Source organism: Lytechinus pictus, chromosome 3, assembly GCF_037042905.1.
Source record: "Lytechinus pictus isolate F3 Inbred chromosome 3, Lp3.0, whole genome shotgun sequence".
Classification (NCBI taxonomy): Eukaryota; Metazoa; Echinodermata; class Echinoidea; order Temnopleuroida; family Toxopneustidae; genus Lytechinus; species Lytechinus pictus.
In genome coordinates, this window is record NC_087247.1 from 25,979,136 (window position 1) to 26,006,653 (window position 27,518).

Here is a 27,518-nt window from a genome sequence, read left to right on the forward strand (position 1 = left end):
TTACGAGCAATAATCATATTTTTTTCATCCGACAAGTTGTCAGATCTCAAAACTTTCCTTGGTATGGATTTGCTGAGAAGGACTGGTACCATGGAAACTGTCGGACAAAACAGGACTTGTCGGATAAAATATCTGACAATTCCATGCATGATCTGCTCCCAGCCCTGGTATCCATATCAATAAATAGGAAAAAATGAATGTCAAAATATGTAAATAAAAGAAACCCGGAGCAAATTCTTATAGTATACATACGTTGACAAAATAGATAATTTAAATTTATTGTTTCTTTATGATACATTATATACCAACTTAAGACAATATTCACCCAGACACACCGTAAATATGATAAAACAATAACTTTATTATATCATTCCATCGGCAACTGCAAATGGATGATATCGACACTAACAAAAATATATACATGTATGTACATCATTCTCAAAAATTAGCTAGAACAAGGGTTTTAAACGCCCCCAAGGTTTACATATTTCATGACTCTTTTCACGTTTAAACAGAGCAAATGGGTAATTTATCTCGTTCACAAAGAAAATATGGAGGTTGTTATATTTACCCTCACTCTTTATTACATCTATGTGTACGATCTTACGGTTATTTGATCAATGAATTTTAATCCAACATTGTAGTAATTACGAGTTTAGTAAGTTAAAATTACATGATTCTACACCATCGAACATCGGGCACATAGTGGACAAAATATCTGGTATCAGGAGAGATAAGTGGCTTGGGTAGGCCATCATCCAAGTAAATTGTTTTATGGAATTAATAGCCTAAACCCATTTATCTTGTTTCATCCATGTTAGATCCATAAACCCACTTCAACAGTGCCTAAAAGGAGCCAGTCTGTATATAGCTCAGACTGTTAAAAACCAGGATTTTTATTCTTTGCTTGGTATATTTTGTACTCTTTGGAATAGTGGCAAAAGTAAGGACTACACACATTGTAGTGGCAAAAGTAAGGATAAAGTAATGATTACACACATTGTATTGTTACCATCGATTTACAAGTAACTCTGTATGGTTGGTACTTTATGCAACGCGCAAAGCGTATTTAAAGTGCCTGATGGTGCCTAAAAAGTCTAAAAATATACCCATATAAGCATGTCATCGGAAGCGGTATGGATCGCTTCCGGCATTGTCACAATAAAACGCGAACAAGTTTTGGTTCGTTCTGCATCTTATCTTTCTGCGTTAAAAAATATTTTTACAATTCATATACGCATCGTTAAACACACATCTTCACTGATCTATTCATTTACTTATATACATAATTGCAAATATGACACACAGTGACGGTGCCATGATTTTTTGTTCGGGGCCAGGCAAACTAAATGATAATTTCTCAAGTGAATTATATCGGTATTATAGAGTAATACCACCACCATTTATCATTTATATACTGATCCCTTTTCTTTCTCATTTTCACTACTTGAACAATCATATAGGGGTGTTCTCCCCCTGCCTATCCCCCGTGGCGCTGCCCTTGAGTGTAAACCATTATAAAATCAATATCTATATATTTACATTACGGTTTATTACACAACAGGGCAAATACATACAAAACTAGAAACTAATGTATTTTTTTTATCAAAATAAAAATATTTACAATTCGTGGATGGAACTCGTCTAATAATGCATAATGATGTTTGCAGTGCAGATTACAAGTTCTAGTTATACATAGTTCATAAACATCTCAAATATGATTACTGAATATTATTCACAACATAAATATGGCTATAAAATGTATGCAGTGTTGATAACTATATTTGCAGCAGTATGATTTGAAGCATCAATGGTTATAAGTTTACTTATTATATCCTAAATGATAAACAATCAACTTTATAACGAACAGAATGATCTTAAAATGGGTATATAAATCGTTGAACAAAAGTTATACTTTTGTAGTCCTATTTACAAGACACCATAAGAAGTTCCCATGACAAAACCAGCTAGCGTTCTTGCTGTAACTGTTATAATAATCTATTGCAACACAAGATTTGCACGAAAACAAATTGCACTTCATTTTAGTTTATTGCTTAGTACTTTTGTAAAGTCCGAGAAGGAAAAAGGAAAATAAGGGAAGAAATGATCTAGAAATAACTTTGCATAGAGAACACTCAGAAAAGTGGTGGACAACATGATAAAGACGGGAAATAAGAAGAGAATATTATTAAAGATGAAATAAACCAGTCCAGTTTACTAATGTTTTCATAAAAATCGCCGATGGGGGGGGGGGGTGGCGGAAAGTGACGGGTTATACCTAGTAGAAAGAATTGCCTTTTTGATTGACTAATAATAAACGAAATGCTCTATATATAATCCAATTTACACGCATTACTGATGCAAAGATGTAAAGAACTTTCTCCGTTTACATAAACTTGGGCAAGTTAAATGTGACACGATTTTACCTAACAAGAAGTCACATACCACCTTCATTACTTGGAAAATACATAGATGGATTATAAACATGGTATAAGGAGATGGGGAATAAGTAAGATGTGTAGGCTAAATATTAAAAAAAAGCTGAATACAGGAATAATAATCTTTACAAAATTCTATTTCTACGATTCCTTTGGAAAATATATTAGCCACGAAAAGATATAATCATGGGTTTTTCTTTGGAATCTTTGAATGGAATATCAGTACAGTGAAAATTTGAGGCTAAATACAATTAAGAAAATACTGCATTTCGGACGTACCCTGACACAGGATCGGTAACCAATATTTCGCAAACATTTTGGCGTTGTGGTTGTCTCATTGGAGGGTTGTCTTCTTTGGAAACCCTGCATGGAGACGATCCCGGTGGAATTTCTTTTGATATTGTTTCAGGGTTTATACTGCCACAATGAATAGCAGACATCTCGCTTGCTTCCTCATGGGAGACATAATGGCCATTTTTAAAAACGCATCCTCCCTTCCTATGTTGGTCATTCGAGGAGTCTTCCTCAACATCTCTTGCCAGTATGATCTGTCTGTCTGCATCATCGGAAGGAACCTCAGACACAGACGAATTCGGAGAAGAAGCTACAGAGGTGCAAGGTGAAGATGTTGTTGAGGAAGGACATGACGGGTTTGGTATTTTAATGCAGGTGGAACGGAGACGACTTACTTCACTGAGGATATCTACTGGAGATGTATCGAAGACGAGCACTGTTTTCATTCTTTCGTTTACAGTAGAATCTGATTCTGAGTAAAAGTCACTCGCATCGTAAGTTGACATGGCACTTGTTTGTTCTTGAACAGGTAAAAAGGTAATTTCGTCACCTCGCTGTGCACAACCATATTGGTCCTTTGAGACGTAGCCATAGTCAGTGTCGCTCTCCTCTTTGGTCGACATACACATATATCCTGAAAAGATGTCACTTTCACTTCCAAAGCTCTTGTTAGATGATTTGGACTTCCTACGATACTGAGGTAAGTTGTAGGGAAAGTTGTCACCATTGGAAGACCGATACCGTGATGACGCCATTGAACTGCATATGCTTTCGATTTCATCCAGACCAAAGTAATCTGTTCTATCTTTCAAGTCAACGTGTGCATGCAGCATGTCCAGATTCGAAGGTATGAACTCTGTGAACATGGGGGAAGTCGTTTCCGTAGGACTGACCTGCCGGGAATCTGGATCACTGTCTGCACTCCCGAAACCCTGATCACTCGACGAGGTCAAGACAGTGGGAGTATCACTCTGACTAGATTGGAATCTAATCCTCTTAGTAGGTTGATCGTACACGTTTCCCTTTAAGATTAACCTTGACACACCTACTGTACCAGGTTCAACATCGTTTGGATTTACATAACCATAGCTGTCTTCATCTTCCTCATCTGCTTCCTCAATGTCGTAATTCCCATTATTGATCAATAACTGTTCCATACTTTCCTTTTCTGGAGTTATACCGCATTTAGCTGCTGGTGTTGCAACAGAATAACCTGTTTCCGGGTCTTTCATCAGAAGAACTTGTTTATTGCTTGTCAACTTCACCCTGCAACCCAAGGTAGACACATCGTGATAGTTGGAAGAATTGAACTGAGAAGATGAACACGATGATGTCCCACTCCCGCTGTTACTGCTACTGCTCTGCATGTCATAGAAACCGTGATCGACGCTGGAACCCCCGCTGTTGCTAACCATTGTTGGAGAGCGCTGAGGATGGTCTTCGAGCAACGACTTGTCTTCCTTGAACTCATGAATTTCGTTAAAATATTCACTAGAGCAGGGCGGTCGAGGGGTCAGTGCTTCTTTCTGCAGATAATGAATCAAAACAAAGGAAAAACATTCAGGTGACGAACGGACAAAGGTTATTTTCGCCATTTATATTGATATGATGATGATAATAATGATGCTGATGAACATGTTGGTGATAATGACGATTGCGATAGTGATGACGGTGATGATGGCAATAGTCTGATGAGAACAGTCTTTCCGTATTAGGTATATGTCATGTATCTTTATTATTAACTCATTTCACAACCATGCGAATAATTCAAGGCAAACTGGATAAGAGCTCATACCGTATTCATGAAATTAAGTAATTCATCATTGACAATACTGAATTGTTTGTAAATTAGTACTTGAATCTATGTCCCATCCGCCTTAACCACATGGTTAAATCTTTATACACTCCATTCATCAGCTACGATTGCCCCCCCCCCTTCCGTCAAAGTCTTTCATTACGTTTTGGATATGGTCTCAAGCTTAGCCAATTGTTTGGATTATAATTCGAAAACTCACCTTCATGGCTAGGACTTCTGGTGGGATGTATGGTTGAGGTAGACGTGGATTTTTTTTGAACGGATTAATCCCAATATGCCAGCAACACAATCCAAGACCAATGATGAACATCACTTGGCAGAGAGTTATAGCTGACACGATCATAGCACCGGTCCGTCCTTTTCTTTTACTACCTGTATGAAAAATGGAGATGAGAAATATAGATGAATTCAAATGTGATAATTTCTTTGATTCACCATGAGTAACCATTCCCATTTTGCGCGATGATTTGGACTATTTCTTCTCTCCAAGGCAAGAGTAAATTTCTTCAACTGGCAGCTTACCTATGACGTTTGGGATTTCTGCTCATAGTAAGTCGATATTTTATAGTCACGTTAACATTTCGCGGAATAAAAGATGTACTGATGTTCAATCACAATAAGATTCAGAATAAAGATAACAGCCAAGTATAATGAAGTTAAACCCCTCATGTGCATCGTGTTTTGTGTGAAATTACACCGCAATCATACATGAATAATCTAGACATATCGATTAATGCGAAAATGCATTTGCTATTTTCCTTATTGCAATGTCTATGGTGTTAACCAACAAAATATACTGCCTATTGAAGAGTGTCACTCCTCATTATTTCCCTTTTGACTGTAAATCATGGTGGTTCCAGAAGTGTCCAATAGGCCGCGGTCATCATTTGGCGATGTAATTCTTATCGATTTATCATTTTGTGATGATCATGTAGAGTTATACCCACATACTTAAGCCAGCTTCCCCGCCAAAACGCTTTGAAAAATTTAAATTCCTCACAGAATGGGTGGGTGAGGGTATGGGTTTGTGTCAGTTTAGCAAAAATAATTGTGTACCTGTTCTGTACTTACTTTCTGGAGCGATTGGTAGAGCAATCACTTCAGGTTCAGTCGTGGGTCCCTCCCCTCTCGTATTTACAGCGCTCACCCATACCAGGTAACTCTGCCCTGCTTCAGAGTTGATTAAGGTGTATTCTAATGGATTGTCTTCCTGCTCCTCTGTGGTGACAGTAATGTTTTCCACGATTGTTTCATCTGCCGTAGAAAGAATGCAAAATACATTGAAAAGACATGAGTATTATCATTGTTTATAATAAAAATGATGCTGACTTTCGTAAAATATTGCACAGAGCCAATATTTGCTTCTCATGGGCATTCACAATGCTTGTGCTACAAACTTCTGTTGGTGGCACCATTATCTTATATTTTTTTAATCTGATTAAATTTTCAAATCAATTAGATTATCTATTTCTTAGATTCTTGAAGCTGTAAAAAAAAATCCGATATCTAACTTTGGTATTCAGTACATACTACAAGTTATGTTTAAATTTGAAAGTGAAATCTAGCTTGCAAAATATAGTAAATAGTATAAAATCAATGAGAGAATTTACCTAAGCAGAGATGAGATGCCCATTCCTGAGAGTCTCTGCTACTCCTGACAGAATCCCCAACATAGGTATGTGGATATGAACCATTCAGTTCGCAGGAATAGATCATATAACCGAATATGATGCCATTTTCTTCCATGGGGTCCACTGGAAACCACGTGACTGAGATCCAATTTGGATTTTCTGAAGATTCGTTCAAGGTGAGGTTTCGGGGTGCCGCTGATGGAGCTGCGAAAAATACCAAAAGATAATGATAATCATTATTATAATAATAATAATGATAGATCAAAAGATCCTTTCGTTTCCTTTGGAATAGATATGAGTAAAATCGATTGGATTTGTATCATGCTATTCAGCATGTTAGCACTTAGTATTTCCAACAGTTTCCCAATTATTTGATTTGCGCTTACGATTTATATTCATTATCATTGTGCTCTGAATACTTACCTATTCTACTCCTAAAGAAAGTTGGAAAGGGTGCATGACTTGGACTCTAGATTTTGGTGGCGAATGTCAGGGATGCGCCAAATTGATAAGCCTATCAAAAGGTCTCCTGGATTTTACAATGGATATCAGTTACCAGCCATTTATTTGATGAGTCAACCTCACACACTATATATATATATATATATATATGCGATTTATATAACAATATAACAATGGACATGCCATTGAATTCAAGGGTTACCTGCAAATTTATGACAAAAATATGAGATGTAAGTCCTCTATCTGAATGCCAAATCAGTTTCAAATTGCTAATGTTATAAGTGCTTTAAGACTACGACTATTCAGAACCAATTGCACCCTTTTATCAGACATGAATTCTTAACATGTCGTCTATTTTGTGTTATTTTGCATGACTATCAAGAACCTCAGTTAAACAGATTGTTTGCTCCTTTGAAGTTTGTGAAGTAATAATAGAAACATCGGTTTCAGGAATCAGGAAACAGTGGATCGTGAAGTGTGAGGCACTATTTAAAGAGCTAACGGTATGATGCCGAAGCTTTCCTTTATCATCACTATACATGTATATCATTATACATGTAATACCTATGATTTATCTTGCTCTTCAAGACTGTATCGGCAACTCTAAATATCGACTAAACAGCACCATTATTCCGACAAGATCAAAACACGTGTTAAAGTGTTATCCTTATTCTTTACCATTCTCTCCATTACAGCAGGGGTGTAATATATGTTTTTAAAACTAGGTGTTTAATTAAGTTCAAGATAATATTTATCTTTATTGTCATGATTATCAATATGGTGATAATTCTGACACAATTGAAGCATGTGTTCAATGATCAGTATTTTGTTATCATTCTCTCCATTGCAACAGGGGTATAATATGGGCATAATTTACAATAGTAAGTTCGATGCGGTTCAACTTTTTATTTTATTTTTAATATCAACGTTTATAGTGGAGGTTTATGTTCATTCGGTCTACAAGCATTGGGATAAACCAATTGGGGAATTTGAACCAATTGTTGTTTGGTCTAAAATCCAATCGGTCTAAGTTGGCAATTTACAGAACTGTTTAATATTGAACATGTTGACGACGTCCATGTGCTGTTCTCTTATACCCTACTCTTCATTCCATCAGGGATATGATCATTTCGGACAATATTGCTCAAAATCCATTTCACTTTAATTTTGTAATTGATTGCAACGATGCATGAACAATAAAGGAAATTTTGAAATATGTCTTGAACTTTTATTTAAATTTCTCAGTTCTTTTATTTCCATATTATTTGTATCTTCCCGCAGTAATGCACCCATCTGAATTAGGTTCAGTCTAATTTTTGGTGATTCTACAGAAAACTTTTAAACACGAGCTAAAGTTGTTATTCTCTTTCAGGTATTTGCATGATTTCAGGCGTGAAAACTTCATATTTCAGGCCTTTCTATGCTCCAGAGTACATAATGATCTGGTTTCTTTTCAGGCCCAGTGAGTAGAACTGACCCTGTGTTGGTATCAAGCTCTACCGAAAAGAACCCCCCCACTAAAAAATGCTATTATACTCTTAAGAGACTAGGCAATATAGGCAGACAGTGGAGTGGCCACACGAAGCAGATTGTATTCAATGTATAGGAATTTAAGGTAAAGCATTTTTGCGAGAACAAGAACTTCACTTAAACAAAAATGTTAGTTATATGATATAAGAATAAATATGTAACTATGCTAGGTGAAAGGGATCAAAACTTGTCCATACCTGTTGCTAGAGTTCTTTCTGTAACATGTTTAGACCATGTTTTCATATCATTTTGGTTGAAGTAAGTCGATGATGATACCATTACTTCATATGTAGAGTAGGACCTTAAGTCGCAGAGTGTGTAGTGTTTAGAAAAAATATACTCTTCCTGGAAATCAAACATATGAAAATGCTTTGATGAATATATCATGACTGAAATATAAATGCAGAGTGAACTCAAAATCAACTATACAGCACAGCCATAAAAAAACACTAATTACAAAAGGTGTGTTTCAATTCGACGCTTATTCATCTTCACATTGATTTTAAAATGGGATTGAAATTTATTTTACGCTGCTTTGCCACCTAAAAGAGAGATAGGAAAAATGAAGTACAACAGTCAGTGTGCTGTGGTAGAAGGGAATACATTTTCTTCATTTAAACTGATTTTGATGACTTTTGATACCAGCAAAAGTTAGACGACCACTCTCTTATCTCTTCTCTCAATAATACTAGTAAGAGATATTGCCAAACACGGATCGTGTGGTCCAGTGGTTAGAGCATTGGACTCACTATCACAAGATTGTGAGTTCGAATCCCCACTCTGCCATTGTCACCACTTTGATAAAAAGGCCCGAGAGTAATATCTGTCGTCTATAAGGTCATCCATTATGACTTATTAACCTAGACGTAAAAATGTTTCCGAGGTAATTGGTTATATATACCAGCTTGACGTTTACCAGCAAAATGCTGTCCTGTCGAGTTCCTACGGGAGTTACGATAAACAGAAACAGAACAGAAGTTCTAAATCGGTCCTCCATAAACGCAGTTCACTTTTCCACATTTATGACTACACAAAAGACTGGCTTCATGCAAGAACTGAAGTTCAAAAAAAAAGTGAATCTATGCCTATATACAGTGGAGAGAACTGTTGCCATTTTTCTTCTTAATCGGTTTTCACAAGTCATGCACTTAGAATACAATAACATGAGAGCCATGATTTTTTTTGTTATCTTGTAGTAGTTTTCACAACCAAAATCATGTTTTTGAATGTTTAAAAATAACTCCGTACATTTACCTTTTTGTGAATGGTAAAACTTACCTCGGTCCACTGTGAATCCAAGGTTGGATGATCCAGGTCTCGGTACCTGATTGAGTATGTCAAGGAAAGAGACCCGTTCATCCACCCAACAGGGTCCTGCCAGGACGCCGTTAAACATCCAGGCACGAGTGCAGTTACGCTGAGATCAGTAACAGGATTGGGACGAACTGTAAATGCAATTTGAATATGAAAATGTCTTACTATGGTTTTATTTTAACACCTATTGCTTAGGAAAGGAAATTAAAGTTATTAATTTCAAGTTTCTTTTAGTATGTGGCCATAGTAAAATGAAGTAAGAATGAATGATATCTTAATTATCCTATAGTGATAATGGCATATGTCAGTACCTACGTATCTCCATGCGCTGATAATTAAATGCTTTGTAGGATAAAAGTAATCATTGTTAAAAGGATGAGCATGATTTCTGGTTAAAGAAGTGACCATTATCTAGATTGAAAATGGTTTGTGTCCAAAAAGGCTGAGCATGATTTCTAAATTTAAGAAGTGATCATTATCTATAGATTGAAAATGGTTTGTGTCAAATGCAATCTACGTCCTTTCTGGTTAGCATGGTTAGGTTGAAACAATATAGCTTGAAACATTTGTCTTCTACGATACAAAGCTGTGTCGGTTTTAGTTAATATACGAACTACATTGAAAAGAATGGGGAAAATGAATGGATACATCCAAACCATTATTATGATTTTCTCAAAATACTAGGAAAATGAACAATATGTTTTTAAATACTGAAAAGGTACCATGACGAACAATCATGTGGCCTATGAAAGGGCCCATCACATACCGTCATAGGTCCATGATCACATATTGTCCGTGTACGAACAGTCAAACAAATCAATGTGAGTTAAATCCTCCTTTAATGTTTGTTGGGCAACTTACTAATTTCTTCGAAGTAAAATGAAGACTGTTCGCTGAGAGACTTTCCCAGCACATTGGAAGAAACTACACGTATTTCAAATGTGTCATAACAGTCTTGACAGCTTGCTTCACATCTATTCTGTTCTGTAGGCCTATTCCTACACGTTCGCCAAGAATATCTGGATAACGAGAAATCACACTTTTGACTTGCAAATTCAAGTGTATAAAGTTTCGTCTTGAAGTACTCACATACTAATTTACCACTGGACACTTCTTCTATAATTACTTCATTTGAGTGAATTATTTCACCGAGTAAAACCAGCTCTGATATTTAGCTGAAACTAGTAAAAAACTGCATGAGTCTGTTTCTGTTAGGTAACAGACTATTGACAAAATTTATGAAAATATCATTAAATTTGTCGCAAAATTAATTTTCCATCCATTTTGATTTCCCATACGTATTTATGATGACTGAAAACCCGATTTACTTCTCTTTAAACGCCAGGAAATACTTTTAGTCCCCATCGGTCTCTTCGGGTTGTTCTTAAACCGGTACGTACATACAGCTTTATCAAACACTTACAATTGTTAAAAATCAGCCAAAATATCTATAGAGGGTCTTTAATACGTTGGACGGATTTTTGAAAGTCAAACATGAGCGACTTCAGTGAAGGGGGGGGGGGGGGGGTGTTCCAACTTCTCTCTTTCTAAGAAAAGGGATAGTAAGAAATAAACTGACAAAATAAAATGAAATCATGTTGGACAGGTATTCGTTTGAAATTGAGATTGGATACAAATTACAATTTTAAAGCACAATACTGTATTGCCATATTTGACATCACGCCACCATACAATTTGGGCTAACGGATTCGTTTTTCTGTAGTGGATGTATAAACTTCCAGTAGATACAGATATCGTTTCGCAATTTGTAAAATATGAGATTTTGTTGCTACTTAAATGTAAGTATTTGATCCAAGGTTAGATATCTCATTTCGAAATGTCCTGCTGCAAATTGATAAGCTATCTCAAGATTTTTTTTTATAAATTCGACCACACATGTCATCTCCCGGATATTTTTATTGTTGAAATACCTGCACATTGTGACAGTGTAATATGAACATATCATAACCCCAAAGTTTAAATCAACCTACTTTGAACTATTATCATAAATCGCCTTTATTATATATCACTCCTGCCACGAACATGCAATTGATAGTTAATGTTGGTTTATGGAAGCAAGTAATTCACTTTTAATGTAATATTAAGAGTAAGCTCAAGGAGGGATCTGGGTATACCATCAATCATTCCTAAAATGCAAGTTCATAAGTAAGTGATTAATCGATAAGTGAACTTGTTGTTAAGTATTAAGAAAATATACTTACTCGTTATATGGTTTGAATTCGAGTGTGTCTGTGACAGCTAGATTTGTAGTAGCATGGTGGCGATTGTCCCATGTGCACCAAAACGTTGTTAACGTTGGGGCCTCGCATGTTATATTGTCCACAGGTTGGGGTGGCGCTAGGTGAGGGGAAAAAGCAAATAAGGTCATTTCTTGTTACTTGCACTATCGAAAAATCCCTATTCCAGTGATTCAAGCATTTATCCTATTAATATACGGCATGACATCATGGAGGGGTTGTTGTGCGTGTGTGTGTGTGTGTGTGTGTGAAGGAGGGTGTCTGCGTGTGTGTTATTATTCCATTGCACCATATAAAATGCTCTATAAATTGATTCAATCAAATAATACATAACATGTTTAGATAAAATGTATCAGGTTGAGAGATCAAACTAGATTGAAATTAAAGGAGAAAAGACATACTAAGGAATTGAGCTATTTCGAATATAAAATATCGATATTGCAAGATCCGAGGATTAACATGTACGGAACCATACCACACGGTCACAAAAAAAAGCCGAAGTTAAAAGTGATCGAAATAATTATTTTGTGTATAATGATTAATTCTCAAAACTTAACTCTCAAAACAACGTTTAAATAACGTTTAAACAAACTTAATTCTTGAAATGTCTATATAGATGTAAGGGTCAGATATAAGAAACCGTTTTTTTTTGTCATGACCGATTATTTCACGACATTATTTGTTTTACCCAGCTTTAAAACATTAATGCAATAACTTTAAGTACTTTTTTAATGTTGTTAAGGTGACCCGGCCTAGCAAACTGAAAAGATCGCAAAAAGACAGAGCTCATCAATAAGAAAATATAATAGTCTTAAAGAAATCGATATTCAATAAAATCACTGTGAATGTTGATTTGGCAAACCCTCTTAAATGAGCCTTAAGTTAATCTAACATACTGACATAATGGAAATTAAACACCCGAAAGCTATAGGAGACAGAAATCCTGCCAAATGATATTTAATTGGAGGAACGTGACTACATATAATTACTACAAATTGTGACGTCTCTGTACAAAATTGAGTACGTTTAAAGACTTCTCGGCTTATGTTATAAAGTTGTTTTTTTTTCTTTATATACTCTACCAGCACCCTGTCTGCAGTTTTGAATGTTCATGAATTTTAGAAGATAACTTGCTCGACAGCGATAGGGGTATTGTAGAGATAATTTTCCAGATTAAATTGATTGAATATGAAAGCTTCTATCATTATCCATCAGGGATCATCTAAAACCAGATAATTCCTGCACCAATATAACCCTGCTGTGCGTGTTAACTATTAAAATAATATTTTTGACAACCAGTGTTCGACCAACATTTTTGACAACCAATGTTCTATTATACTAAAAGTCAGGTCGGTGAACGGCATTTTAGGAGACGTATCCCCCCCCAAAAAAATAAATGAAAGGGCAAAGCTTTTCCTAATGAAGTGCGCTTCTTGCGTTTCGAAAATCTACGCAACATGCAGTGACAGATTATACATGTAGAGGAAGATATAGGCTACATAATTGAACAAAATTAACGTTCATATCGCATTTTAAAACTTAGTTAAGCTTCAGCTTCTATATACTTTGCAGGATACCCGTAGAAACAACTTAATATGACGATACACAATCTGGTCATAAACTTCATTCTTCATGTTGATTTGATGTAAAAAAGAAATATGTTACGTAATATTCATTATTGTACCGGTAGAGAAGGGTGCGAATAAACTTACAAAATCCCAACCTTCCAAACATAAAAGTTGTTTTGCGGTAATTTATGGATTAAATTTTGATTGCTTTGTTATCATGAGATCATAAAACACCTTTCAAGGACTTGATAAATAAAACATTTGGCAACCGAAAATGTTTGTTACTGTATCCAGCGGCCGTGGAACAGTTTTGAAGGTGTGGGATGCCGAAGTGGGGTCTTACCATGCAACCCCCAAGCCCCCACACACAATCAGATCGTAATTGTTTATGTTTTTGGACACGTTTATCGGAAAAAGTGGGGGCTGGATCTCTCGGCCTCCCTCCCCCCGTTTCAGCGGCCACTGGTATCGATATATTAATCTATATTTTGAGAGCAGCTATGAAAATGAACACATCTTTATATCGATTTGCTATATAAGTTGTACCATATTACACTTATTTCTCTCTATATAGTAACATAATTGATTTAGCCAGTTAAAGGGATGGTCCGGGCTGAAAGTGTTTATAGCTTAATAAATAGAGTATAATTCACTGAGCAAAACAACAAATAACAAAGTTATTAAATTTTAAAGTTTAGCAATATTTTGTGAAAACAGTCGTCATGAATATTCATTAGGTGGGCTGATGATGTCACATCACCACTTGTTCTTTTGTATTTTATTATAGGAAATTAGGTTTATTTCCTCGAAGAACTAGAAAAATTGGATTGACAACTGATTTAGTGCATTAGATATCTATTGCTGCAACTTATTTCATTATAAGGGATACATATTATTCACACAAGTATGAAATAATAAAAAAAATGTGATTTTATGTAATAACATAAGAAAACGGAAAGTGGGGATGTGACATCATCAGCCCACCTAATGAATATTCATGACGACTCTTTTCATAAAATATTGCTAAACTGTTAACTTCAATCACTTTATTATTTGTTATCCGATTTTGATGAAATTTTCGGCATTTTGCTCAGTGAATTCTACTCTATGTATTAAGATTTAAATATTTTCAGCCCGGATCATCCCTTTAAAGACTTTTTTTTATCCAGTAACACAAAGTTTAATTCATCCGCTTTTGTCTGAATTGATTTATCAATACATCGGACATACAGAGATAACTTTGGTCAATTATTATTTTCTTTACTATTTATCCTTTTATTTATTTATTTGTTTATTTACTCAATTATTTGTTCCTTTAATACATTTGTTTTTCTCATGGAGTAACGTCTTTCTTCCTGTTAAACTTCTGCAATGCTTTAGATAGTGATAAACATTACATTAAATAGAGTGTCTGCGTTTAAAACTCAGCATGGAGGAATGCATTTTGTGGTGGGGTTCACAAACAATTGAGCTCAACTGTATTATGTATATGTTGGAGAAGCAAGCATTCGTGCTGGACAGTGCAATATAAAAGTTAAAAATGAAATTTCATAATTTCACAAAATGAAGAAAAAGGTGTAAGAGCAGAGAAACGAAAGCCAGATGACTAACAAAGAATGACATGATGATGGATTGGAAATATCAGATAACAAATAAAGTGCATGAATAAAAACATAAATACATTTCGTAGTTAAATGCATATAAAAATTGAAAAATAACATATATTAGAAACCTTTTCCACAAAATGCAACGGCTAATTCGATATAGACCTTTTATATAGAGGGTACAATCCTTAATCACAATAAAAAAATTCAAACCCCAAAATAAATAATAAACAAACAATTTTTCAAGTTTATATAGTATTTACATGCATCTACTTCAGTTTCGTTACAAAGTAGGTCTAACGTTAAAATGATTGTAGAGTATTTTAGAATAGATCTAATATTTTATCTTTTCTGATGGTCCGTTGAAAACACTCACTTTTTATTTCTTATTTCCACCCGTCTTTTTACTTTGTCATTTTTTACCAAATAAATTGGGTCATTAACTTACTTCCGATAAACACGTGGACGCCGGGCCTTCTCGACCGATCGTCATCATCTTTGAATTGGCAGTAGTATTTTCCTGCGTCTTCGATTGTGACATTATGCAAATGAAGAAGTGACGTCGATGCATTGGGCGTGGTGTATTGAGATGCTGGGATAGGGGTGGAGCCTTTTCTCCATTGTATTGACTGTGATGATCTATTCTCGTTCTTTCCGTGATGAAGGGTGCAGGAGAGAGTAAGAGAACTTCCGACCTGGATTTCAGGGTCTATAGGATCGAGTGAAGCTAGAGGGACAAAGATAAACAAAAAAAAAGAAGAGAGAGAAAGAAAAATTGATGAGAACTCAGCATTACTTCGTTCAGTTGATCTGAAATTCAGGAGAGAGAGAGAGAGGGGGGGGGGGGGGAAGGAGGGTTGAAAGATGATGAGTTGGATGAAGGGTAGTTTAGAAACCAATATTGGTGTACGCTGCCATATTGTCGGACATTCTGTGGACTATAGAGTAGTTTGATCAATGACGTTTCCAAGGTATACTGGACGTTTATTGTAAACTTTTTTTTTTATTTATTTTTTTAAACCCTTCCACAGGGGTCCTTTATTGAAATCACTGTAATACATATTTTTTGACAATACATGATTGAATGATTAACACAGTATATGACACACAAGTTGAATATGTACAATACAATATTCCATGAAATTGTCGTAACATTTGTATTAAAAAAAGCAAAATCAAAGTGCAAAGGAAAGAAAAAATCCATACAAGATATATATATATATATATATATATATATATATATATATATATATATGTATTTTAGAATGATATCTGAGAGACTTAATGTAATAAAGTAAAAGATGACCACCTTTTTATGAATTTCTTCTCTTTCAGATTTGTTATATATATATACTATACGATTGAAACATGTGAAAAGTATAAGATTTTCAGAACAAGAAATGAACCTTCTTATCCATGAAATTTTTAATGATTTGGAATGGATAAAAATATGAGTCATCCTAACACCACCCTCACTATACGGTTGACACATTTGTTTCCTACTTATTTTATCAGGTTTGCCTTCCCATATAAAGTCGTAAAAACATCGGTGAATATCATTCATAATTTCTAATTTTGGTTCTGGAAAAGATAAAAACAAGTAATTCAATTTCGGTATAAATATAGATTTAACAATGGTTACCCTCCCTAAGGGAGTCAAAGATCTTTTTCGCCATACCGCCATCTGACGTTTTATTTCTTTAAACTTTTCTTGATAATTGTAATCGACCATTTTTGATAGTTCAACTGAAAAGTCTATACCTAGGTACCTAAAATATCCTTCCGAAATCCAGTTCAGTTTGTACTCGTGTAAAATCTCTTTTTTGAAAGTTCTATTCTTCCCAATCCATATCACCTGGGTTTTAGTTATGTTAATTTTGAGGTTGGATATTTTTTCAAATTCATCAAGTGTATCAAGGGCACATTTTAAATCTTGTTCTGAACCATTGAGTGTCAAAAGGGTATCACCTGCATATTGTAACACTTTAAGTGTTTTCCCATTAATATGCATTCCCTCTAGTTTGTCTGAGTGTCGAATTAAAATACCAAGAATCTCACTGACTAACAAAAAAAGATAGGGAGATAAAGGATCTCCTTGACGACACCCTCTTCCTATATTAAACCTATTTGCACAATATCCGTTAACTAACACATTGTAAACTTCCTCTATTCATTTTATCTCTATGTATTTTCTTGTAAATCAAATTGATTGAAATAATGATACTGAAAGGAACAATATAATAAGACTGAGATAAGCCCTTTGACTTTCAGCCCTTACTTTTAGAGAGTGAATAGCTAGGTTTGATTATTGAATTAGAAAAAAAAACCCGCTTAGATGCTCCCTATATGTATGCTCCCATGTATTCCTTTACATATATTTCAATATTTTTTCTATCCTAACTTTTTGAGGGGTTCACATTTTACAAGCTTTGCTTTTCAGTGGACCCCTCCATTCTTCTCATGATATATGATTATATTGATTTAATTATATTTAATTATATTGATTATATTGATTTAAATATATTTGAATCACTTATTGAATATGTATATTATTTATTCAATGTTGAATTTTGTTCATGCTTTTATTTGAATTGAATTGATTTATCATGTAATTATTTGTATTATGTTGAAGAATGAAAATAAATTGAATTGAATTGAATTGAATATATAGCTTCAGCCTCAATGTATATGATACTCCAAAAATTAGGTGAGGCATAATTCTCATTACCGGGTTCCTCGGAGAAGACCCAATGCCATCGCGCAACCAAAGGACCGACCCTCCGACGCGTCGGCCCTCTGGTTGCTTATCGACAAGCATTTTGTACTTTCTAAGGGGCTTTCACATCGAAGGTTGCGTAGAGTTGCGTAGAGTTACGTAGAGTTGCGTAGAGACTACGCAACACTACGCCGCCATTTGTTTTGCATACGCTAGTCTACGCAAGTGGGTACGCGGGAGGAACGCAGACAATTAAACATGTTTAATTTCTTGGCAAACTGTTGGCGTAGAGCCAGAGAACGCAGGACATACGCAAGCCTACGCAACACTACGCAACTGTACGCCACTCCTACGCAACACTACGCCAAAATGCCCCGGTTTCTCAAAACGCCTTTTTTGGAATGGCGTAGTGTTGCGTATAGACCGAAGTAGACTTGCGTAGACCTGGCGTACAGTTGCGTATAGTTGCTAATCATTGGTATACTCATGCTGGATCCTACTGTTTCTCATCAGGTTTTTGCTGATTGTGCATGCAGTCAGTCACGACAAAAGCTCTACCATAACCAAATCAGCAGTCCACTTAATTTGAATGCTTGATTGTTCTGTCCATATTAATGCAAGATGCCAAAAAATAAGACCAAGAGGGGCAAGAAATCTCCTGTTTCAAGTGACCAAGGTGGAGATTCCCCTGCACCACAATCTAAACATAGTGATGCCGCTCGCGACGAAAATCCAAAACAACAGAAGAAAAAGAGACAGGCAAAACAATCAAGGTACTAATGGATAATTCGTTTTTCCATTCCAATCATAAAGAAGCGAAAACGGAAATCAGCCCCGTGGTTCGGTTTTTGAAAACACAACGAGAAAAACGTGTTGTGATTTCGTTTTTGTAGATTAAAAACAGAAAATTGAAATTAGAAATATTTAGTGGGCTTTTTCTGATTTCTCATTCTAAATTTGTGGTTTTATATAGCAAATACAAAATCAGAACACGGTTTCAGCTCTGTGGTTCTGTTTGCAAAAAACGCAAAAAGCAAATCGCAACACGCTTTCTGCTCCGTGATTCTGTTTTCGGACAACCTCACCGCAAACATCAAACTTGATGTCGGCTCTCTGATTTCTGATTTACTTTTCGTTCATCAAGCTTTTATTTTATTTTATTTTCAGTTTGGGCGGAGGTCAGTGGCGTAATGAGACTAAAGTTTTCGGGGCAAGACACGACAAAAGGGCAAAATGATTTCAAATTAAGTGAGTGATCGAGGGAAGCGAGCGAGCCAAAAATAGCTTTTTAATACATAAATCAATTTGTTATGATGGATTTTTTCATGATGTTTAAACCATATATCCAGTGGCGTACCGTGGGTCACGTCATGGGGGGGGGGGGGACCAGCAACATTTTTGAGTCACTAAGCGCGCTCAGTTGCCAGGTATATACTGACCCAATAGAGACATTTTAAGGACAGTGCCATTAAACGGATATTATCTCACTGATCACATAACATGTGTTTATATTCAGACCTCAAAAGGGACATTATCAGCAAATTTTTGTAATCATGATACGTACCTGTCTCTCAAAACAAACAAGGCGAGCGCGAAGCTCGAGCTGAAATTTTTATATATTGACCCCAAACAGGGACAGTTTAAGGACTATATTTTAGGAAACCATTAAGAGTTTACATATCTCACCTCAGTCATCTAATGCGAGTGCCAAGCGCAGGTAGATTTTTTAGTAGAATTACATCTAAACCCATGAAGCACTTGTAGTCATTGTAATCATGATTAACATACGCATCTCAATCAAATATTGCGAGCGCGAAGCGCGAGCTGAAAATTTAGAAAAGTTAGGAAACCTGAAGAGGGGAATTTTAAGGATTGTTTGTACAATTTCACGAAGATCATACGTATTTCACTAATCGAATGATGCGAGCGCGAAGCGCGAGCTGAAATTTTTGTATATATTGACCTCAAACAGGGATATTTTAAGGACTATTTTTTTAGGAATCCATTAAGAATATCTCACCATAGTCATCCAATGCGAGTGCCAAGCGCTTGCTGATTTTGTTAGAATTACATCTAAGCACATGAAGCACTTTTTGTAGTCATTGTAATCATCATTATCATACGCATCACACTAATCAAATATTACGAGCGCGAATCGTGATCTGAAAATCTAAGAAATTCAGACCTGAAGAGGGGAATTCCAGGGCTTGTTTGTAGGAATTCACTAATGTATTTCACTAACCAAATGATGCGAGCGCGAAGTGCGAGCTGAAAATATTTGATATTCAAATCAGAACAATTGACATTTTAAGGACTGAATTTAGGAATTCATGAAAAGCAGACATATCTCACCAATCCACTAATGCGAATGTAAGCACGGACAGGAAATGTTTTATATTAAGACCTTAAAATGGGGCGATCACTTTAAGTAGTCATGAAAAAGAAGCATTTGTCACTACATAAAACAATATTAACTTGAAGTGTGAGGAAATATATTTGGTATATATTGACTTGAAAACGGGAGGTTTTAGTACAAAAGGGTTATATATCTCATTAAACCGACAAAGCGAGCACCAGGAACAATGAAGACATAGGCCCTGAGCAAATTATATCATAAAGTTATGGAAAAATGTTTCTTATGTAATATAGCATAATTGAAATATAATACAACATTATAATGAACAATAATTTCTTCTTTCCCATTAGGTTTCTCTTACTTTCTCCCTCTTTTTCTCCTTTTCCCCGTTTTTTTTTTTTTTTTTTTTTTTTTTTTTGGGGGGGGGGGCACGTGCCCCCCATGCCCCCCGTAGTTACGCCACTGCATATATCACTTGCAAAAATTTGATTTATCTAATTAAAAGGCTATTTTTGGCTCGATCGCTTCCCTCGGTCACATCATTTAAAAGTAATTTAGCCCATTATGTCATGTCTTCCCCCAAAAACTTTAGAATGGACTAAACAGACAACTCATTACATTTTTATACTACTTCACAGCAGTGCAGTGTTCCGGACAGCAGCAAAGAGTTGCTTGAGAAGTTTATAAAGCAGGGAATGATATAGGCCTACTGTATTTTGTTTCCGCAAAGATGCCATACGCAACCGTATACGCAACGCTACGTAGACACGTTACGCAACACTATGCTCTCCTATATACGCAGGGACTACGCCGATGAATACGCAGCGAATTTTCGCGTACTCCCTACGCAACTCTACGTAACTCTACGCAACTCTACGCAACCTTCGGTGTGAAAGCCCCTTTAGCAGTTGAGTGAAATAAAAACCAATATCCTACTCATTAATGGTGTTAAGAGGGATTCGAATTTCCAACACGGATTGGGATGGTGGTCGCAAAAAGTACGTTCACTACCTATTCCTGAAATATTTAAATTATAACAATGTATTACCCAGAAGACTTAATTTTGAAGGTTTGTTCGCATGAATCATCATAATATTGACCTCTATCTTCATTTCCAGTATCAACAACATGATATTCCTTGACAGAACGCATCATAAAATACCAATATCATGAATATCACGTGTGTGTCACCATGGACCTACTAGAGGTCCATGGTGTCACAGACGACGTTGTGGTTTAGTTGGGTGTTTAATGCTAAGAAAACTGGTGGTAATCTCGTAATGTTGACGGACAATTAAATTTTCCGAATGGAAACATCAATTTTATTACATGCAATTGCCATTTCTGATTAAAGCCATAATGATGGACTGCACTTTTAAGGTAAATGGCACAGCGGTTGTTTTAGCCTATTTTTCTATATTCGGAAACGTACATACTTTAAAAGTCATGATTGTGACGATTCTACTATTCGGTATAATCCATACAGAATGTTTTTAAATGATTATAGAATACACTATTTAACCAAACCAAAAATAGCATGATTAAAGCATGAAAACGTCCATACTTTATCATTCATGTTGCGATTTTACTATTAGGTGTAATTCATGCAGAATGTTTTTAAATGATATAGAATAAACTATTTAATCAAACCAAATATAGCATGATTATCAATTATTTAAGAAGGCGGTCAGATATCTCGAATGGACATTAATGAAGAGGACAATGTCTATTTTTTAGAGCTGTGTAGGGTAGCTAAGAAAATCTATATCATTGCGCTGGCGGACAATAATTATCTTCGGCTATATTGTCTGTATATTATCACTCTTCTGTTTTTTGGTATATTGTATCATTATTTCATAAAGCGAACCGATCTTTATCAATGATAAAATACAGGTACTTGAAAAGCAGATAAACTAAAGATGTGACCAAAAAAGATAAGGTAGAGCCGGTTATGGTAGGCTGATATTGTTTTATTTTTGTTCTTCAATCATAGAAAATGATAAAAAATAAAAATTATGACTCACCCAAACCCCAACAAACACCATTAATAGACGCCATGACCATGGCCCCAGATTGGATATCATTATTAGATATTATATAACAGTAAAATATGATATACGTATTTGATAGACTTGTATAAAAACTATTAAAAAAATCCCAAACCAAGAACTGCCACCATCAAAAATCGGGGGTGAAAAGAAAACGAAGAAGCAAAGGAACTTACCAGATATACTTTCTCCACATTGTATTCGAAAAATGCACAGCACTGCCAGGAGTAAATGGCCGATTCCACAAGATGACATCTTTCCTGCTTCTAACGAGTTGCGACACTCCAAAGATTATTCTGAATAAAAGAGATATTACCCATAGATATAAATAATACTTCTTCCAATTATCAAGAGGCGCCAAATTGTATATCACTTCTCGCTCATCATGTTTTATATACATTCGGCAGTAGCCAATGAGAAACGATGTTTTCTTTAGAGCTGAGAGTTTAATGACACGAGTGGTACCTCATGTTAACCAGTTAACTTGGCATTCACGGAATATACAGAAATAGGTGTGTGTTTCCGCCAGCCCCCCCCCCCCCCGCGTCAATCTCACTACGTCTTATCCTTTTCATTGTTTTGCTTGTTATCTTACCTCATTTTTAGCTGAAAGATTAATAAAAATCACTGATTTATGTGACTTAGAACTAGCAAAAAAACAAAAACAAATTATAACCGATTATAGAAATGGCGATTTGAGTGTTTCCGCCTTTTCTATATATTTTCCGCCGCCGTTTAGTTTTGGTTTTCTCCCCTTACCTCTATTTTTCTCTTTCTTAGATGGTAATAATCAATATAAATATATTCATAACCCCAATGAACATTTTTTCGTCGCAAAGATTTCAGATTTTTTTTTTTAAACACTCTGTTTTTTAATACTTTGTCTCCCGTTCCTTTCTCTTTCGCTCCATCTCTCGCTATAAATTTATCGCTCTATTTCATATTGATATTCTCTCATAATGCTTCTCCCCTGTTCGCCATCAATACACAAGTTGAGGAACTCGTATTATAACGTTGCACCAGGCACATGCCCGCATATTCGTATGGCTGACTTCTTCTGTAAAAAATACCTTCATTTTATCTCTTATAACAGGATCCATTTCCCAATTACCCTTTACATTTCATTAGATGGACATTACCAACAGGTCAAAAAATAGTTAGCCGGATAGTTAGCCCTTCGCTAGTAAAGAACGGCAGTAATTCTTTTATTCTAAGGGACCGCGCACTGGAATTAAATTTCACCTGTCTCTGACACTTGAGAATATAAACCTACAGGTAGGGAATCTAGGCATATAGTTTTTGATAGACAGCTATATCTGACATGAATTGGTTGATAAACTCTAATTATATGTTATACTTCTTTATCTACCATTAATTTGAGCCTATCATTTTGTATTCCCTATTGATCAAATCACACTACACTATTAAGGCAATGATCTAACACTTATTACAAGTTGAATACCGATTAAAATCTGACTTGAAAGTTCGTGGAGAGAAACGTATGCACATTTTATCGTGAGTGCAATTTAGCAAATTTCATCAACATAAAGACAACTGCAACATTGGCTCTCAAGGATATTCCAACTTCACATAAAATTGATATAAATCTAGTCGTATTATTCATACAAGAAAACGGTAAAACTTACTCCAAATCTTATCAAAATAACAAGCACATTCCATATAGAAAAGGCAACCAAGCTGAGTTGATTTTATATCACCAGCTATTTTCTTAATACGTGAGAAACCGTCACAAAGCCAATCTAAAATGTTACTTTAAGAATATAAAACATGTATTTTTCATAGTTGGTGTCTGGTCATGACAACAAGTCAAATTATTTCAGGCGTAAAACATTACACAGATCTTCATCATTAAACGGATGAAATTCTAATGTTTACGCTATTCATAATAATTAACGATTAACAATCATTTTTCAAGCCATGAACGGGCTAAAATGTCAAGATATGATATTTATTTGTAGCTTTTTAATATGTGTAATGATTGGTCAAGAGTTAACAATGCTTTTTAAAAGAATATTACAATTTAAAACGTTACCAAAAGAGCACACTAGAAATTCGCTAATTGATGTAAAATAAAGATTTTCACAAGGAAACAACGCCACTCTTCTAATATGGTAACGTTATGTGGCTTTATCAAAGTTTGAGATAGACTTTAAATAAACGTTAGATTTTTTTCTTGTTCAGTTTTCTTTTTTTTTGCAGGGGTATGCCATATTTTTTCGTATAATTATTACATGATTATAAATAAATCATCTGCCAAAATTTTGGACGGGATTATACTGCAACAGATAAACCTGGAAAATGTATAATTTCAGCAAAATTTGAATATTAAAATAAACCACTTTGGAATTCTTGGGGTGGGCCATCTGCCACAAGCTTCCTTACCTATCAGCATACAAATGTTCTCACCTGGGTCTCACTCTCGAATGTAAATAATACTGTCAATAGACATAATAAATTTAGATTGGAACAAAGTCTTTACATGTTTATAAAACAATACTTTTACTGCAGTGGGAATTCATAGTGAAATACAAAGAACGGTTCATCTGTATGACATCTTCGACTCACTACGACGGTAACGTAGATAAAAAGAACAAGTAATATATATTACCATCAAGATTTTATCCAGCTCTATTCTTAAAAATTGATAAAAAGTTTATTGAAAGTTGGGAGTTGATTCACATCCGAGCATTAAATGTAACTTATATTCAGCTTCAGATTCATTTTATTGGTCCATATTAAAACATAGAAATTTGTCCTCCACTGGCAGTACATAACATGAAGTATATAAATAAATGCTAATGACGTATAAATTTGAAAAATATTTAAACGTTGAAGGAATATATATGAACATATATTGCAATAAAATGAAAAGGAATTGGCAAAATAATTACTTATACAGGCAAAGAATGAAAAACGGGTGGAGAGAGATAACTGAAGAGAAAGGATGGAAGAGATCATGTAAAAGCGAAAAGAAAGAAGTCAACTGGATATAAAATTTGAGACAGAAAGTGGCAGGTAAAGAAAGGGAAGTGAGAAAAGGGACAAAGATAAAAGGAAGGAAAGAGGGGAAACAGATGGAAAGAGAGAGAAATAGATAGATAGATAGAGAGAGAGAGAGAAGGGAGTTAAAGGGGATGAAAAATTACATCACAACATGGAGAGAAGCAGTGGCGTACCGTGGGTCACGGCATTAAAAAATTGAGTCACTTAGTGAGCGCACTCAGTTGCCAGGACAGTGCCACCAAACGGATATATATCTCTCTGATCAAACAATGCGAGCGCGAAGCGCGAGCTGATATTTTTGTATATATTGACCCAAAACAGTGACATTTTAAGGACTATATTTTAGGCATCCATTAAGAGTATACATATCTCACCATAGTCATCGAGTACCAAGCCCTTGCTGATTTTATTACAATTACATCTAAACACATGACGCATTTGTAGTCATTGTAATAATGATTAACATACGCATATCACTAATCAAATATTGCGAGCGCAAAGCACGAGCTGAAAATTTAGGAAATTCAGACCTGAAGAGGGGCATTCTAAGGCTTGTTTTTAGGAATTCTCTAAGACCATACGTATTTCACTAACCAAATGATGCGAGCGCGAAGCGCGAGCTGAAATTTTTTATATTCAGATCAGAAAAAGGGGACACTTTAAGGACTGATTTTATGAATTCATGAAGAGCAGACATATCTCACCAATCCACTAATGCGAACGTAAGCACGGACAGGATGTGTTTATATGTTTTATGAATGTGGGGCAATCACTCTAAGTATATGAAAAAGAAGCATATGTCACTACATAAAACAATAATAACTCGACGAAGTGCGAGGAAATATATTTGGTGTATATTGACTTAAAAACGGGAGGTTTAGTACAACCGGATCATATATTCAATTCAATTCAAATAAACATTTATTTTCTTCCATTTCAAAACACTTTTCATAAACATTAGTTCATACAAAAATCAAATTGTTATGAGGAATATAAATATGTACATGTTTGGTATAAAGAAGAAGGCGTCTACCCTAAAAGCCGAGGCTTGTGACGGGATACGCCTATAGACAGAAATACAATACAAAATCTTGTTAAACAGAAAATGCGAGCACCAGGAACAAGACATAGGCCCAGAGCAAATTATGTTTCAGAAAGTTATGAAAAATGTTTCTTATGTAATACAACATAACATGATTATAATATAACATTGTAATGAACAATAATTTCTTCTTTCCCACTACGTCTTTCTTCCTTTCTCCCTCTTTTTCTCCTTTTCACCGTTTTTTTTGGGGGGCCAGCCGATGGGGGGGGGGGGGCACGTGCCCCCACGTGCCCCCCGTAGTTACGCCACTGGAGAGAAGATGCACTTAATTAAAGTAATTGCATAATAAGAATACATTAAAACCGGCTTTGTGGTGCATGCATGGAAATGACAGAGGCAAGAATGGGCAGGAGGTCGGACAACTATAGTGGTTTGAAATTTTAACTGACCTATAAATACAAATACATAAAACAATAACAATATAGACCATGTAAATGCTACAATCATGATTATATAAAGTCTCAGTGTTGAACTATTCCAAAAGTCTCAGCGTTTGACATTATCACTGTACATATGAATTGCATTGAAAACGGGATTGTAGACTTCCAAACTGGCATGTGAATGCTTTCATTGGACTTCCAACATGACAGTTTCTCTTCAAATTTGGAAATATTTGTTTTTTCGAATGGTCTTTAACAAACTTGAATTAAAGAACTTAATGTTTGACGCTAATAGAATTATATTTTTCTTGTACTTGAATTACTTCTTTTGTCACGGTGACGCTCATTCATTGAATTTTCTTAAATAATTATAAACTTTACTGACAGAAAGCTTTAGTATCTACACTTTTAAGAGTTGCAAAAGATTATCAGTTTAGTTTTTATATATATATATAACGACGATATACCACTTTTCTTACCAGCATGTAATACCAGCATGATATTGGTCTACTGCAAACCTCCTTCAGTCTCTTCGGCACAGGCAGTAGATGCAGACTGCACAAGTCCCTCTTCACCCTTTCCTATATGTCTGGAAGAATTAAAGAATAGCTGGCAAAATTTTCATCACTTTTGGTTGGAGTAGATCGATCCTCAATTCATCTTATCTTTGGGATAAATGGCACATATACAAAACTAATTGTTTGAAATACAGTCTCTCTTCATGCACATACCGCTTAAGAGACAAGGCAAATTTCTTTTCCTTTTCAGAAGTATGCAGTATATACCCATCTGTAACTGTGCATGTTGTCTGTTATAGAGGCAAGGAGGCGCTCTCGACTTAATTGTTTTGGTCATTTTTTTTTTCTTCTCCGTGCGTAAATTTTCTTTTGGTAATATACTGGTAGTATCAGCATGCAGTCACATTAGAATCCGGACTTCACGTTTGCTGGTATCTAGCTAGGCTGATTTTACTA

The 27,518-nt window shown here is 35.3% G+C and overlaps 1 protein-coding gene across 1 annotated transcript; it reads right to left on the reverse strand.

Moving 5' to 3' along the window:
- Window positions 1-341: 341 nt before the first annotated feature.
- LOC129257543 (uncharacterized) lies at window positions 342-27,508 on the reverse strand. Its single transcript, XM_054895893.2, has 11 exons — window positions 27,024-27,508; window positions 22,212-22,331; window positions 15,364-15,642; window positions 11,708-11,843; window positions 10,347-10,504; window positions 9,450-9,616; window positions 8,369-8,516; window positions 6,159-6,383; window positions 5,620-5,802; window positions 4,748-4,920; window positions 342-4,258 (listed from the first exon to the last, which is right to left on the reverse strand). The coding sequence occupies exons 2-11, from the start codon at window positions 22,288-22,290 to the stop codon at window positions 2,690-2,692; spliced, it is 3,117 nt and encodes a 1,038-aa protein (XP_054751868.2). The 5' UTR covers window positions 22,291-22,331; window positions 27,024-27,508; the 3' UTR covers window positions 342-2,689.
- Between the last annotated feature and the right edge of the window lie 10 nt (window positions 27,509-27,518).

Bases quoted from the DNA above. Each gene is read 5' to 3' on its own strand.
- LOC129257543 (XM_054895893.2), bottom strand. From the start codon at position 22,290: ATGTCATCTTGTGGAATCGGCCATTTACTCCTGGCAGTGCTGTGCATT. The intron at 10,505-11,707 runs GTAAGTATATTT...CTCGTTATCCAG, and splicing joins GAATTCAAACCATATAACGA to ATATTCTTGGCGAACGTGTA. The intron at 4,259-4,747 runs GTGAGTTTTCGA...CATTATCTGCAG, and splicing joins CAGAAGTCCTAGCCATGAAG to AAAGAAGCACTGACCCCTCG.